General features: G+C 47.0%; 1 protein-coding gene across 3 annotated transcripts in view; it reads right to left on the bottom strand.

The window, feature by feature from the left end:
• Nucleotides 1-6,224: 6,224 nt before the first annotated feature.
• The window catches only part of DNAJC6 (DnaJ heat shock protein family (Hsp40) member C6), a 104,308-nt gene continuing 94,693 nt past the window's right edge, over nt 6,225-15,839 (bottom strand). For 2 of the 3 annotated variants that reach the window (XM_038752377.1, XM_038752378.1), the window contains exons 18-20: nt 12,486-12,628; nt 10,365-10,541; nt 6,225-8,348 (exon numbers count right to left, since the gene is read on the bottom strand). In XM_038752377.1, coding sequence (XP_038608305.1) covers nt 8,247-8,348; nt 10,365-10,541; nt 12,486-12,628 — 422 coding nt within the window. In that variant the 3' untranslated portion in view covers nt 6,225-8,246. The remainder of the gene's footprint in view (nt 8,349-10,364; nt 10,542-12,485; nt 12,629-15,839) is intronic. The other variant, XR_005452528.1, reaches the window with a different exon arrangement.

Raw genomic sequence — 15,839 nt, 5'->3', positions numbered from 1 at the left:
CGGCCCTAGGCTAGGCCCCGCCCCCTGATTAGGCCCCGCCCCTTGTTTGACCCGCCCCTCACCTCCACCTCTCTGATAGGCCCGGCCCTAGGCCAAGCCCCGCCCCCTGGCTTGGCACGCCCCCGGATTGGCCCGCCCCCTAGGCTCCGCCCCTCTGATAGGCCCGGCCCTAGGCTAGGCCCCGCCCCCTGGCTAGGTCCCGCCAATCGGATAGGCCCTTCCCTCTGGATAGGCCCCGCCCCTTGGCTCAGCCCCTCCCCTCTGATAGGCCCCTCTCCCTGGATAGGCCCCGCCCCCTGACTAGGTCCCGCCAATCAGATAGGCCCTTCACTCTGGATAGGCCCCGCCCCTCGAGTAGGCCCCGCCCCCTGGCTAGGTAATAATAATAATAATAATAATAATAATAATGATGATAGCATTGATTAAGCACTTACTATGTGCAAAGCACTGTTCTAAACGCTGGGGAGGTTACAAGGTGATCAGGTTGTCCCACGGGGGGCTCACAGTCTTAATCCCCATTTTACGGATGAGGGAACTGAGGCCCAGAGAAGTGAAGTGACTTGTCCAAAGTCACACAGCTGACAATTGGCGGAACAGGGATTTGAACCCATGACCTCTGACTCCACAGCCCAGGCTCTTTCCACTATTTCATGCTGCTTCTGTGTGCAGAACACTGTCAATAGTATTTATTGAGCATGTACTGTGTGCAGAGCACTGTCAATCATATTTATTGAGCACGTACTGGGTGCAGAGCACTGTTGCATTTATTGAGCACATACTGTGAGAAGAGCACTGTCGATCATATTTATTGAGCACATACTGTGTGCAGAGCAGTCGATGTATTTATTGAGCACATACTGTGTGCAGAGCAGTCGATCGTATTTATTGAGCACATACTGTGTGCAGAGCACTGTCGATCGTATTTATTGAGCACATACTGTGTGCAGAGCACTGTCGATCGTATTTATTGAGCACATACTGTGTGCAGAGCACTGTCTATCGTATTTATTGAGCACATACTGTGTGCAGAGCACTGTCGCATTTATTGAGCACATACTGTGTGCAGAGCACTGTCCATCGTATTTATTGAGCACATACTGTGTGCAGAGCACTGTCAATCGTATTTATTGAGCACATCCTGTGTGCAGAGCACTGTACTATGTCCTTAGGAGAGTGCAATACAATAAACAGACACATTGTTATTTTGTACTCTCCCAAGCGCTTAGTAATAATAACAATAATTGAATTTGCTACTGCGCTTACTATGTGCCAGGCACTGTTCTAAGCGCTGGGGTAGATACAAGATAAGTAGACTGTGAGCCCACTGTTGGGTAGGGACTGTCTCTATATGTTGCCAATTTGTACTTCCCAAGCGCTTAGTACAGTGCTCTGCACATAGTAAGCGCTCAATAAATACGATTGATGATGATGATAAGTGAGTTGGACGCAGTCCCTGTCCCACGCAGGTCTCAGTCTCAATCCCCATTGTACAGATGAGGGAACTGAGGCCCACAGAAGTGAAGTCACTTGCCCAAGGCCACAGAGCAGACAAGTGGCGGAGCCGGGATTAGAACCCATGACCTTCTGATTCTCACGCTCGGGCTCTGCCACTGTGTCTTGGATCAGTCACCGGGGGTGTGGAGGTGGAGGGTGGGAAATTATGAGAAATAGAAATGCAGCACTGGCCTCCAAATGCCAACCTACCCGGGGCTGCTAAACTGCCGGCAGTATCCGGCCCTCAGACCGCTTCAGTGCTCTGCACATAGTAAGCGCTCAATAAATACGATTGATTGATTGATTCCCAAGTCTAGCCTGGCTCTGAAATCCCAACCTGGAAATCTGGGATGGGAAGGAAGGTGGGGGAGAGGTTCAAGCAGCTGGGATACCCACACTCTCTCTGCCCGTCGGTCGCACCTCTGAGCAGCTTCCCGCTCTGTCGGGAGGCAAGTGCTCCGAAGTTTTCCGCTTCCTTTCGGCCTTAAGGCCGCTTTTCCGGCTCTCGATGGAAATTATAGTTGTAACAGTAACGGTACTTACTGAGCACCTACGGGGTACACTGTCCTTCATTAAGCATATGGGAAGGCACCACAGAAGCACAAGACACAGCGGCTTACGTTCTGAGGGGAACAGCCATTAAAAGTATTTAGAAATGGATCAAGCAGAACAGATAGTTGTACGACTGATTCTACATATGTACACAATGCTAACGAAAGGTATAAATAAATAGGAGCGTACTACTACTACTACTAATAATAATGATGACATTTGTTAAGCGCTTACTATGTGCGAGGCACTGTTCTAAGCACTGGGGGGGGATACAAGGTGATCAGGTTGTCCCACATGGGGCTCCCAGTCTTCATTCCCATTTTACAGATGAGGGAACTGAGGCTCAGAGAAGTGAAGTGACTTGCCCAGAGTCACACGGCTGACAAGCGGCAGAGCCGGGATTAGAACCCACGACCTTATTATTACCTTATTAGAACCCACGACCTTATTAGATCCCAGACTGAGCCCCTTCCTTCCTCTCCCCCTCGCCCCCCTCTCCATCCCCCCATCTTACCTCCTTCCCTTCCCCACAGCACCTGCATATATGGATATATGTTTGTACATATTTATCACTCTATTTATTTTACTTGTACATATCTATTTATTTTATTTTGTTAGTATGTTTGGTTTTGTTCTCTGTCACCCCCTTTTAGACTGTGAGCCCACTGTTGGGTAGGGACTGTCTCTAGATGTTGCCAATTTGTACTTCCCAAGTGCTTAATACAGTGCTCTGCACACAGTAAGCGCTCAATAAATACGATTGATGATGATGATGACCCCTGACTCCCAACCCCGGGCTCTTTCCACAGAGCCACACTGCTTCTCTAGACATCAGAGGTCTCCTCGGGCCCTCCCAGATTTCATTTCTGGCCGTTTGTCCCTAAAAATACCCTTCTCTCCCTCGGCTTCCTATTCATTCAATCGTATTTATTGAGCGCTTACTGTGTGCAGAGCACTGCCCCAGCTAGACTGTAAATTCCTCGCGGGCAGGGATTTTGTCTACCATCTCAACTGTACTCTTCCGAAGGCTTAGAACAGTGCTCTGCACACAGTAGGCGCTCCATAAATGATAATAATAATAATAATGGTATTTGTTAAGTGCTTCCTACGTGCCAAACACTGTTCTAAGCGCTGGTAGGCACTCCATAAATATTAATAATTATAATGGTATTTGTTAAGTGCTTACTACGTGCCAAACACTGTTCTAAGCACTGGTAGGCGCTCCATAAATAATAATAATAATAATGGTATTTGTTAAGTGCTTCCTACGTGCCAAACACTGTTCTAAGCGCTGGTAGGCGCTCCATAAATAATAATAATAATGATGGTATTTGTTAAGTGCTTACTATGTGCCAAACACTGTTCTAAGCCCTGGTAGGTGCTCCATAAATAATAATAATAATAATGATATTTGTTAAGTGCTTACTACGTGCCAAACACTGTTCTAAGCGCTGGTAGGCGCTCCATAATTAATAATAATAATAATAATAATGGTATTTGTTAAGTGCTTACTACGTGCCAAACACTGTTCTAAGCGCTGGTAGGCGCTCCATAATTAATAATAATAATAATAATAATGGTATTTGTTAAGTGCTTACTACGTGCCAAGCACTGTTCTAAGCGCTGGTAGGCGCTCCATACATATTAATAATAATAATAATAATGGTATTTGTTAAGTGCTTACTACGTGCCAAGCACTGTTCTAAGCGCTGGTAGGCGCTCCATACATAATAATAATAATAATAATAATAATGGTATTTGTTAAGTGCTTCCTACGTGCCAAACACTGTTCTAAGCGCTGGTAGGTGCTCCATAAATAATAATAATAATAATAATGGTATTTGTTAAGTGCTTACTACGTGCCAAACACTGTTCTAAGCGCTGGTAGGCGCTCCATAATTAATAATAGTAATAATAATGGTATTTGTTAAGTGCTTACTACGTGCCAAACACTGTTCTAAGCGCTGGTAGGTGCTCCATAAATAATAATAATAATAATGGTATTTGTTAAGTGCTTACTACGTGCCAAACACTGTTCTAAGCGCTGGTAGGTGCTCCATAATTAATAATAGTAATAATAATGGTATTTGTTAAGTGCTTACTACGTGCCAAACACTGTTCTAAGCGCTGGTAGGTGCTCCATAAATAATAATAATAATAATGGTATTTGTTAAGTGCTTACTACGTGCCAAACACTGTTCTAAGCGCTGGTAGGCGCTCCATAATTAATAATAATAATAATGGTATTTGTTAAGTGCTTCCTACGTGCCAAACACTGTTCTAAGCGCTGGTAGGCGCTCCATAATTAATAATAATAATAATGGTATTTGTTAAGTGCTTCCTACGTGCCAAACACTGTTCTAAGCGCTGGTAGGCGCTCCATAATTAATAATAATAATAATGGTATTTGTTAAGTGCTTACTACGTGCCAAACACTGTTCTAAGCGCTGGTAGGCGCTCCATAATCAATAATAATAATAATGGTATTTGTTAAGTGCTTACTACGTGCCAAACACTGTTCTAAGCGCTGGTAGGCGCTCCATAATTAATAATAATAATAATGGTATTTGTTAAGTGCTTACTACGTGCCAAACACTGTTCTAAGCCCTGGTAGGTGCTCCATAAATAATAATAATAATAATGATATTTGTTAAGTGCTTACTACGTGCCAAACACTGTTCTAAGCGCTGGTAGGCGCTCCATAATTAATAATAATAATAATAATGGTATTTGTTAAGTGCTTACTACGTGCCAAACACTGTTCTAAGCGCTGGTAGGTGCTCCATAAATAATAATAATAATAATAATGGTATTTGTTAAGTGCTTACTACGTGCCAAACACTGTTCTAAGCGCTGGTAGGCGCTCCATAATTAATAATAATAATAATGGTATTTGTTAAGTGCTTCCTACGTGCCAAACACTGTTCTAAGCGCTGGTAGGCGCTCCATAATTAATAATAATAATAATGGTATTTGTTAAGTGCTTACTACGTGCCAAACACTGTTCTAAGCGCTGGTAGGCGCTCCATAATCAATAATAATAATAATAATGGTATTTGTTAAGTGCTTACTACGTGCCAAACACTGTTCTAAGCGCTGGTAGGCGCTCCATAATTAATAATAATAATAATGGTATTTGTTAAGTGCTTACTATGTGCCAAACACTGTTCTAAGCCCTGGTAGGTGCTCCATAAATAATAATAATAATAATGATATTTGTTAAGTGCTTACTAGGTGCCAAACACTGTTCTAAGCGCTGGTAGGCGCTCCATAATTAATAATAATAATAATGGTATTTGTTAAGTGCTTACTACGTGCCAAACACTGTTCTAAGCGCTGATAGGCGCTCCATAATTAATAATAATAATAATAATGGTATTTGTTAAGTGCTTACTACGTGCCAAACACTGTTCTAAGCGCTGGTAGGCGCTCCATAATTAATAATAATAATAATGGTATTTGTTAAGTGCTTACTACGTGCCGAACACTGTTCTAAGCGCTGGTAGGCGCTCCATAATTAATAATAATAATAATGGTATTTGTTAAGTGCTTCCTACGTGCCAAACACTGTTCTAAGCGCTGGTAGGCGCTCCATAATTAATAATAATAATACTAATGGTATTTGTTAAGTGCTTACTACATGCCAAACACTGTTCTAAGCGCTGATAGGCGCTCCATAAACAATAATAATAATAATAATAATGGTATTTGTTAAGTGCTTACTACGTGCCAAACACTGTTCTAAGCGCTGGGGTAGATCTAAGGTAATCAGGTTGTCCCACGTGGGGCTCACAGTCTTCATCCCATTCATTCATTCATTCATTCAATCGTATTTATTGAGCGCTTACCGTGTGCAGAGCACTGTACTAAGCGCTTGGGAAGTACAAGTTGGCAACATATATTCCACATTCTACAGTGCTCTGCACACAGTAAGCGCTCAATAAGTACGATTGAATGAATGAATGAATTCTACAGGGATCAAGGGAACTGAGGCCCAGAGAAGTGAAGTGACTTGCCCAAGGTCACCCAGCTGACAGGTGGCGGAGGCGGGATTAGAACCCACGACCTCTGACTCCCGAGCCCGGGCTGTTCCCAACTGAATGATGGACAGCTCGGCTCCCAGGATCTGACTGAGCTGTTTCCCTACAAGCACACGACATACCTTAAGTTTATACAAATATCATTTGAGTCTTTTAATATATATTACAAACGCTTTAGACCAATCACATTTTCTCTAGAGTATATTTACAAAAAATATATATATTACAGGAATTTTAGCGAAACAATTACCCTGATCCACAACAAGCCGTGTCACTACCAGATACGTAAAAGGAATGCCAAAAATCGCGGGTCTGGGAAAATCGGTTTTGAGATAAACCGGGATCCGGTATAGTCCTAACGCATCCCAGAAACCGACTTGGGGGAAAACCCAAAACTTTCAGTTAGGTAGGATTCTTTGTCTTGGCTGATATTAAGGTTTCACGGGGGTTTTCGGTTGCGAACATGAATGAACGATCCCAATCGTGATACATGGCTAAAAGAGTGGTAGCGTTTCCAAATGTACGTTACACCCACGGGAGGGTCTTTTATTATATAGGTGGGGTTCACACAATATCTACAAACGGGAATGGGAAAAACAAAGCACGGGAACATGACCCACATCCCACTCATAAATAAGACGAGCACATACCGCATCAAAACGTTATTTCATAATATGTTAATAAATACCATCCAGTTTGTTATAGATACCTCGAACGTTTTATGCCTGGATAGAAAAAGAAAAGAAAAACCCACATTTTTCTGCCTATTTCACATTGTCAGTAAATGGTAATAAATAAGGGAGCCGTACATCAACTGATTTTGAAAAAAAAAAGAGATCTCTACAGAACACAACGCATTTCTCACATGCTGCTTTGCCACTAGAAAAATGGAAACAGAACAGAAACCAAAATGATTGTCTTTAAAAGACGCCAACTTTAGGAAGATTTTCACAATACCAGGGAGGGGCCTTTCCTTTGGGGGCGAGGAAAGTGTCCCGGCTATTTCTGCACGAACCACCTTGTTGAAGTCACGGACAGACGGGGGGTCGTCGGACCTACTGCGCTGGCAAATCGGACCGCGAACAACTCCATGGGATGAGGAAATAGCTAAAGCGCCGCGCTGAAACCAAAAGTTCTTGGTCGGGGGAGAAGGGCGGTGATGCTGTCTGTGCTGGCGTATTCACACGGGAGGCTTCGCGCTCCCGACTCTTTCCCGCTCGTGACCTCGGACTGAGTCGCTTAGTCTCCCCGCTCAATTCCCCCCACACCGGTGAATTTGAATCCCGGTTCCCTTTCCAGCCGATTCCAAACCCGGGGGGTGGTCCTCGAGCTACCGTCCCGCTTGAGGCCGGGAAAGGTCACGGAGCGGGCTCCGGTTCGTCCTCCACTTTGAGGCTGAGACGAGGCCTGTTGTTGGGAACGAGGCGGTCAGCCCCAGCCCTGGCTCGTGGCCTCTCGCTGCTCAGGCTGGGGTGCTCACTGATTTTTGGCATTTCCAGGTTACCTAAAGAGACAAACACGCGGTCGTCCACCGATTTCCCACCCTGAAAGGCTGCCTTGCCTCGCCCGAGAAAATAACCGGCGCTCTGACGACGGCGGCAGTGAGCATCCGACGGAATCGCTTCGCGGTTCCCGTCCCTCTGGCTTGTCGGAACATTGGGTGGGAAGGGCAGCTTGTCAGGAGAACCTAAAAAAAAAACACCATTTACCCTAAAAACCACCCGTGTCCTGGGTTTCATTTCCTTCCCTCACTTCTCTTCATTCCTATGCAAAAGCGGAAAACCTTTGCCCACCTCGCCAGGGCTGAAAGAGGTGGGACATCTTCGTGGAGACTGAACCTTCCTTCCCTCCGGGTGACGGACACCGGCCAGAAGACGGACAGAAGGGATTTTCCAAAGTGGGATCCCAGAATGTGGCTGGGCAACAAAGTCACAGGGCCAAAGTTCCCCGTAACACTTTGGAAAAGTCTCGGTGGCGAGCGGGAGACACCCGCCGTCCTCGGTCTCCGTCCGTGAGGAATTTCACTCAGGGGTGGTTGGTTTTCCTGTTGAGAGCTGGAAACGTACTGGAATTTTGGTTTCGTTTGTGAAAATCTCAGAAGTGTGACAAGAGAAACACGCGTTAGCACAGGTCTGCAGCAGAGATGGAAAGTTGGGTGGGTTAGTATAAGGGCTTTTGGCCTTGATTTTCAAATTCTGACCAGGCGTCATTTAGCTCCATGAAAATCATCTTTGCATACTGTTCATAAGGCTGACCGGTAGCCTAAAGTGGGAGAAGGAAAAAAAAGATACACTTTAAATACTTACTTTGTAATTTGATTTAAAAGCGAAGATAATCACTGCGAATGAATAGACTGGAATTTCGAGAAGAAAGAAAAACAAATCACTAATAGCAATAAAAATAATGACGGCATTCGTTAAGTGCTTACTACGTTTCAAGCCTCGTCCTAAGCACTGGCGTGGGTTAATCGGGTCGGACACGGTCCCTGTCCCATGTGGGGCTCGCAGTCTTAATCCCCATTTTACAGATGAGGTAACTGAGGCATAGAGAAGCGACTTGCCCGAGGTCACACGGCAAGACAAGAGGTACCTGCTAAGTGCTTACTTTGTGTTAAACACTGTTCTCAGCACTGGGGTAGGTACCGGTCAATTAGGTTGGACCTAATTGGTCCCTGTCCTGCATGGGGCAGGCCCTCGTCCCGCTCGCCATCCCCCCCATCTTACCTCCTTCCCTTCCCCACAGCACCTGTATATATGTATATATGTTTGTACATATTTATTACTCTATTTATTTATTTATTTATTTTACTTGTACATATCTATTCTATTTATTTTATTCTGTTGGTATGTTTGGTTTTGTTCTCTGTCTCCCCCTTTAAGACCGTGAGCCCACTGTTGGGTAGGGACTGTCTCTATATGTTGCCAACTTGTACTTCCCAAGCGCTTAGTACAGTGCTCTGCACACAGTAAGCGCTCAATAAATATGATTGATTGATTGAATGATGGGGCTCACGGTCTAAGTAGGAGGGAAGGAGCAGTGTGGCTCAGTGGAAAAGAGCCTGGGCTTTGGAGTTGGGGGTCATGGGTTCAAATCCCGGCTCCGCCACTTGTCAGCTGTGTGACTTTGGGCGAGTCACTTCACTTCTCTGGGCCTCAGTTCCCTCATCTGTAAAATGGGGGTGAAGACTGTGAGCCCCCCGTGGGACAACCTGATCACCTTGTAACCTCCCCAGCGCTGAGAACAGTGCTTTGCACACAGTAAGCGCTTACTAAATGTCATTATTATCATTATTATTATCAGGTATTGAATCCCCATTTTACAGATGAAGCCCAGAGAAGTGAAGCAAGTCGTCCAAGGTCACACAGCTGACGAGCGGTCCCAGGACTAGAACCCAGGGCCTTCCACCAAGCCGGGCCCGCTTCCCTAAACTTGCCCATGAAAACTCCATCTTTGGGGGTGGGGAGGGGGTGTCTCTTCTCCCTGGTGCTGAGCTCAGTCTCGCTCTCGAGTCTGAAGATGCCACTGCGTCGCTGAGATCCCTTCCATGTAGGAGGGTGACGGGAGGACGGTTCCTCCTACACGCTCGTCCCCAAATCAGCGTGACAGGCCGGAGCTCATTTCCTCGCCCACTGCCAGCCGGAAGGAGCAGGGCATCCCTGGCTGGAGCCGCTTGGTTCGATCACGGTGCCCGCGGCCCGCCACGACGCCTCGGGAAACGGCGAGGGCCCGGCAGGCTCTGCGGCCGACGAGGAAAGCCTTCCAGAGGGAATCTGTCCCACGGTCAATCGATCATCATCAATCGTATTTATTGAGCGCTTACTATGTGCAGAGCACTGTACTACGCGCTTGGAAGAGTACAATATAGTAGAGAAACGGCATGATCTAATGGGAAGAGCATATGTATATATGTCTGTACATATTTATTACTCTATTTATTTTACTTGTACATATCTATTCTATCTATTTTGTTAGTATGTTTGGTTTTGTTCTCTGTCTCCCCCTTTAAGACTGTGAGCCCACTGTTGGGTAGGGACCGTCTCTATATGTTGCCAACTTGGACTTCCCAAGCGCTTAGTACAGTGCTCTGCACACAGTAAGCGCTCCATAAATACGATTGATTGATTGATTGATTGATCAGACTGACGGCTCCTTGCGGGCAAGGGCCGTGCGTTTCGCTTGTGGGTGGGGGTGTCCGGCCCCCAAAATGCCCTTGGGAAATCCAACTTGGGAAATCCAACTTGGGAAACCGGAGCGGCTGGCTGGAAATCCAGCCCTCACCTTGTCTGGGTGTACCACCAGGACGGCCTTCCTGTAGACCTTCTTCACCTGCTCCGGGGTGACCAGGTCGGCCATCCCCACGGGTTTCCATCTGGTCTCCCCGGACCACAGCACCGTGTGCATGGTGGACAGCAGGGCTCTGATGTTCCGCTCTTTCCCTTCGATCCACTCCAGGATCTGCAGACCAAAGAATGGGTGGCGTGAGGCGAGGTCGCCGGGCACCCCCCCAAGAGCTCGGGAGACAGGGCCGGCTCTCCTCCTGGTTCCGGGAATCGGGAATCCGAGAGTCCGGGACCCGACTCCCACCTGATCTCACGACCGAGGCCGGTCCCACCCGCGCTCCCGCCCTATCCCGGCAGCTCCCTCGACGCGTCCTGCGCCTTCATTCATTCATTCACTCAATCGTATTTATTGAGCGCTTACTGTGTGCAGAGCACTGGACTAAGCGCTCGGGAAGTACAAGTCGGCAACATCTAGAGACGGTCCCTACCCAACAACGGGCTCACAGTCTAGAAGGGGGAGACAGATGACGAAACAAAAGATGTGGACAGGTGTCAAAACTGTCAGAATAGACAGAATTACAGCTACGTGCACATCCTTAACAAAATGAATAGTAAATATGTACAAGTAAAATAAATAGAGTAATAAATCTGTACAAATATATACAAGTGCTGTGGGGAGGGGAAGGGGGTAGGATCAGGGGGGTGGGAAGGAGGTTTTCATTCATTCGTATTTAATAATAAAAAATAAATAAAAATAATGTTGGCATTTGTTAAGCGCTTACTATGTGCAAAGCACCGTTCTAAGCGCTTGGGGGGATACAAAGCGATCAGGTTGTCCCACGTGGGGCTCACAGTCTTCATCCCCATTTTACAGATGAGGTAACTGGGGCTCAGAGAAGTGAAGTGACTTGCCCAAGGTCACACAGCAGACATGTGGCGGAGCCGGGATTTAATGAGAGCTTACTGTGCGCAGAGCGCAGTACGAAGTGCTTGGGAAATTATAATATAACAATAAACGCATTCCCTGCCCACAGCGAACTTACAGTCTAGAGGGGGTGACACACATTAATAGAAATCCTCCCCACAGCACCTGTATATATGTTCGTACAGATTGACTGCTCTATTTATTTTACTTGTACATATTTGCTATTCTATTTATTTTGTTAATGATGTAAATTTAGCTTTGATTCTATCTATTCTGACGACTTGACACCTGTCCACATGTTTTATTTTGTTGTCCGTCTCCCCCTTCTAGACCGTGAGCCCGTTGTTGGGTAGGGACCGTCTCTACATGTTGCCGACCTGTACTTCCCAAGCTCTTAGTCCAGTGCTCCGCACACAGTAAGCGCTCAGTAAATACGACAATGAAAGAATGAAAATACATAAATTACAGAGGCGGACCCAAGAGCCGTGAGGCCAGGAGGGGGGATGACTAAAGTCATTCATTCAATGGTATTTATTGAGCACTTACTGTATGCAAAGCACCGTACTAAGTGCTTTGGCGAGCACAATATACCAATATTGGTACAATATACCAATAGATATATTCCCTGCCCACAGTGAGCTTATAATTTATTTTATTTTGTTAGTATGTTTGTTTTTGTTCTCTGTCTCCCCCTTTTAGACTGTGAGCCCACTGTTGGGTAGGGACCATCTCTATATGTTGCCAACTTGTACTTCCCAAGTGCTTAGTCCAGTGCTTTGCATGCAGTAAGCGCTCAATAAATACGATTGATTGATTGATTGATTGATTGATTATGGTCTACAGGGGAAGACAGACATGAATAGAAAGAAATAAATGACAGATAGGGACTTAAGTGCTGTAGGGCTGGGAGGGGGGATGAGTAAAGGGAGAGAGTCAGGGAGTGGGAGAAGAGGAAAGGAGGGCGCAGTCAGGGAAGGCCTTTAATAAGGTTTTGAAAGCGGGGGAGAGTCATCGTCCGTCAGACGTGAGGAGGGAGGTCGTTGCAGCCCAGAGGCAGGACGTGGGGTGAAAATCGATGTGAGTTATAGCTTCCTCCACTCATTTTTGGATCCTCCCCATTCACAACTGCCCGGCGAGGGGACCACCCTGCCCAAAGCCCCCTCCCCGCCACCACCCACGCAGCCCCTCGCCCACCTTCAACTTCTCGGGGTCCATCTCCTTGGCCATTTCCTCCTTCCTCATCTCGGCGATGGTCCTGGGCCCCTTTCTGTCTTTGTGAGCGTTGAAGCCCTGGCCCGACAGCAGGTCTTCAAAGTCGGCTGCTTTCGACTTTCCCTCTTTAGAAGGGACGTAAAAAGAAGAATTACAATGATAATAGTGGTATTCGTTAAGCACTCACTATGTGCAAGGCACTGTACTGAAATGCCGGGGATGAATACAAGCAAATCGGGTTGAACGCGTTCCTTGTCCCACGTGGGGCTCACGGTCTTCATCCCCATTTTAGGGATGAGGGAACTGAGGCCCAGGGAAGTGAAGTGACTTGCCCTAAATCACAGAGCTGGGATTAGAACCGGCCGAAGCTCCTCCCCACTGCTTTCACCAGCTGTCTCCACTTCCTTCAAAGCCCTCTGGAAATCCACGCTCCGAGAAGCAGCGTGGCTTTAGCGGATAGAGTGCGGGCTTGGGAGTCGGGACCTGGGTTCTAATCCCGGCTCCGCCACGTCCACTGTGTGACCTTGGGCAAGTCGCCTAACTTCTCTAGGCTTCAGTTCCCTCATCTGTAAAATGGGGATTACGATGGGGGACAGGAACCGTGTCCAACCTGATTAATTTGTATCTAGCCCAGCGCTTAGAACGGCGCCTGGCATGTGATACGCACTCAACAAGCAGCGTGGCTTAGCGGAAAGAGTACGAGCCTGGGGGTCAGAGGTCATGGGTTCTAATCCCGGCTCCACCACTTGTCAGCTGTGTGACTTTGAGCAAGTCATTTCATTCGATTGTATTTATTGAGCGCTTACTGTGTGCAGAGCACTGTAGTAAGCGCTTGGGAAGTACACATTGGCAACATATAGAGACGGTCCCTACCCAACAAGGGGCTCACAGTCTCGGCTTAACTTCCCTGTGCCTCAATTCCCTCATCTGAAAAATGGGCATTAAGACTGTGAGCCCCACGAGGGACAACCTGATTACCTTGTATCTATCCCAGTGCTTAGAACCGTGCTTGGCCCATAGTAAGTGCTTAACAAATACCATCATTACTATTATCATTATAATTGGCATTATTATAAAATCCCAAATCCTCCAGTTTATCCCACCATGGCTGTGTCCTATCATCTCAACATTCCCCCTAGCATTTACATCTATTTATTGATATATATCAAACTATGAACACCTTATTTCTCACTTGTTTATCCATCTATCTCCTCCTACAGTACCCCTGCTATTTTTTCTAAGGGTATCTTTTGGAATGGCATTTATTAAGCCCTTACCATGTGCCAGGCACTGTACAAAGGGTAGATACAAGATAATCGGGTTGGACAAAGTCCATGTCCCCCATGGGTCTCCCCTTCTCACCATTTTACAGATGAGGTGACTGAGGCCCAGAGAGGTAAAGTAACTTACTCAGGTGGCGGAGCGGGATTAGATGTCAGGCCCTCAGACCTGGGCTGGGCTTTTTCCACTAAGCCATTCTGCTTCCCTACTGTATTCTCCCAAGCGCTCAGTACAGAGCTCTGCATCCGGTACGCACTCGGCAAATACTCTGGGTTGGAAGAATTGATTTTTGCTTCCTCACCGCCGCCCTCTGCCCCCTCCTTCACCCAAGCTTTAGCGGGATCAATCAATCAATCAATCGTATTTATTGAGCACTTACTGTGTGCAGAGCGCTGCTGTACTAAGTACTGTATTAAGCGCTGGCTAAGGGATGTCAGCTTGCAGGGCAAGCCCACCCTGGTCCAAGCTCTTTCTGCCCTCCTTGGCCTTTTAGACTGTGAGCCCACTGTTGGGTAGGGACTGTCTCTATATGTTGCCAATTTGTACTTCCCAAGTGCTTAGTACAGTGCTCTGCACATAGTAAGCGCTCAATAAATACGATTGATGATGATGATGATGATGGGGGCTGTGGAACTATTTTGTCACAGGGAGAGAGGAACCTGCTGCTGAGGGGCAAGGGGCATCTGCTGTATATATGTATATATGTTTGTACATATTTATTACTCTATTTATTTATTTTACTTGTACATATCTATTCTATTTATTTTATTTTGTTAGCATGTTTGGTTTTGTTCTCTGTCTTTTAGTCTTTTAGACTGTGAGCCCACTGGTGGGTAGCGACTGTCTCTATATGTTGCCAACTTGGACTTCCCAAGCGCTTAGTTCAGTGCTCTGCACACAGTAAGCGCTCAATAAATACGATTGATTGATTGATTGGGCAAGTGGCATCTGCAAGGGAGAGCGCCAACCAGCTCGGCTTCCCGTTCCCACGGAAACAGACAGCGGGGACCCACGGGCTGGACGAGAAGCTTGCGCTCCGCCGCGCAGCCTGCCTACGCTCCTCCGCTACAAAGTACAAGTGTCCCGAGGAGTTTCCCCACGTGCACACCCTTCTCTCCCCACCACCTGTGTGTGTACACACACTCACACACGCATACACTCCTTCGCCCTCACACCCGCAACCCCCACCATGCATGCATCCTGTCTCCATGTTTTGTTTTCTTGTCTGTCTCCCCTTTCTAGACCGTGAGCCCGTTGTTGGGTAGGGACCGTCTCTAGATGTTGCCGACTTGGATTCCCAAGCACATAGTACAGTGCTCCGCACACAGTAAGCGCTCAATAAATACGATTGAATGAATGAATGCACGTTAACACTTGCTCACAGGACCCCAAAAATACTCACATACACACACAGTACTTCCCCATCACCCCTGAAACTCTCACACATTAAAACCTGCCCACACGACCCCCAAAATAATAATAATAATGATAATGACGGCATTTATTAAACGCTTACTCTGTGCAAAGCACTGTTCTAAGCGCTAGGGAGGTTACAAGGTGATCAGGTTGTCCCACGGGGGGCTCACAGTCTTCATCCCCATGTTCCAGATGAGGTCACTGAGGCCCAGAGAAGTGAAGCGACTCGCCCAAAGTCACCCAGCTGACAACTGGTGGAGCCGGGATTTGAACCCACGACCTCTGACTCCAAAGCCCAGGCTCTTTCCACTGAGCCGCGCTGCTTTTCTAACACACATTCTTCCAACCCCCCACCATGCAGGGGCATCAATACCTGCCCACACCAGTCCCGAAACAGACACACAAACACACATTCTTCCAACTGCCCACCATGCAGGGGCATCCATACCTGCCCGCACCAGTCCCGAAACAGACACACAAACACACATTCTTCCAACTGCCCACCACGCAGGGGCATCCATACCTGCCCACACCAGTCCCGAAACAGACACACAAACACACATTCTTCCAACTGCCCACCATGCAGGGGCATCCATACCTGCCCGCACCAGTCCCGAAACAGACACACAAACACACATT

This window comes from Tachyglossus aculeatus, chromosome 10 (genome assembly GCF_015852505.1).
Source record: "Tachyglossus aculeatus isolate mTacAcu1 chromosome 10, mTacAcu1.pri, whole genome shotgun sequence".
NCBI lineage: Eukaryota > Metazoa > Chordata > Mammalia > Monotremata > Tachyglossidae > Tachyglossus > Tachyglossus aculeatus.
The sequence above is the reverse complement of the archived record's forward strand: the minus strand, read 5'-3'. Positions and strand labels throughout refer to the sequence as shown.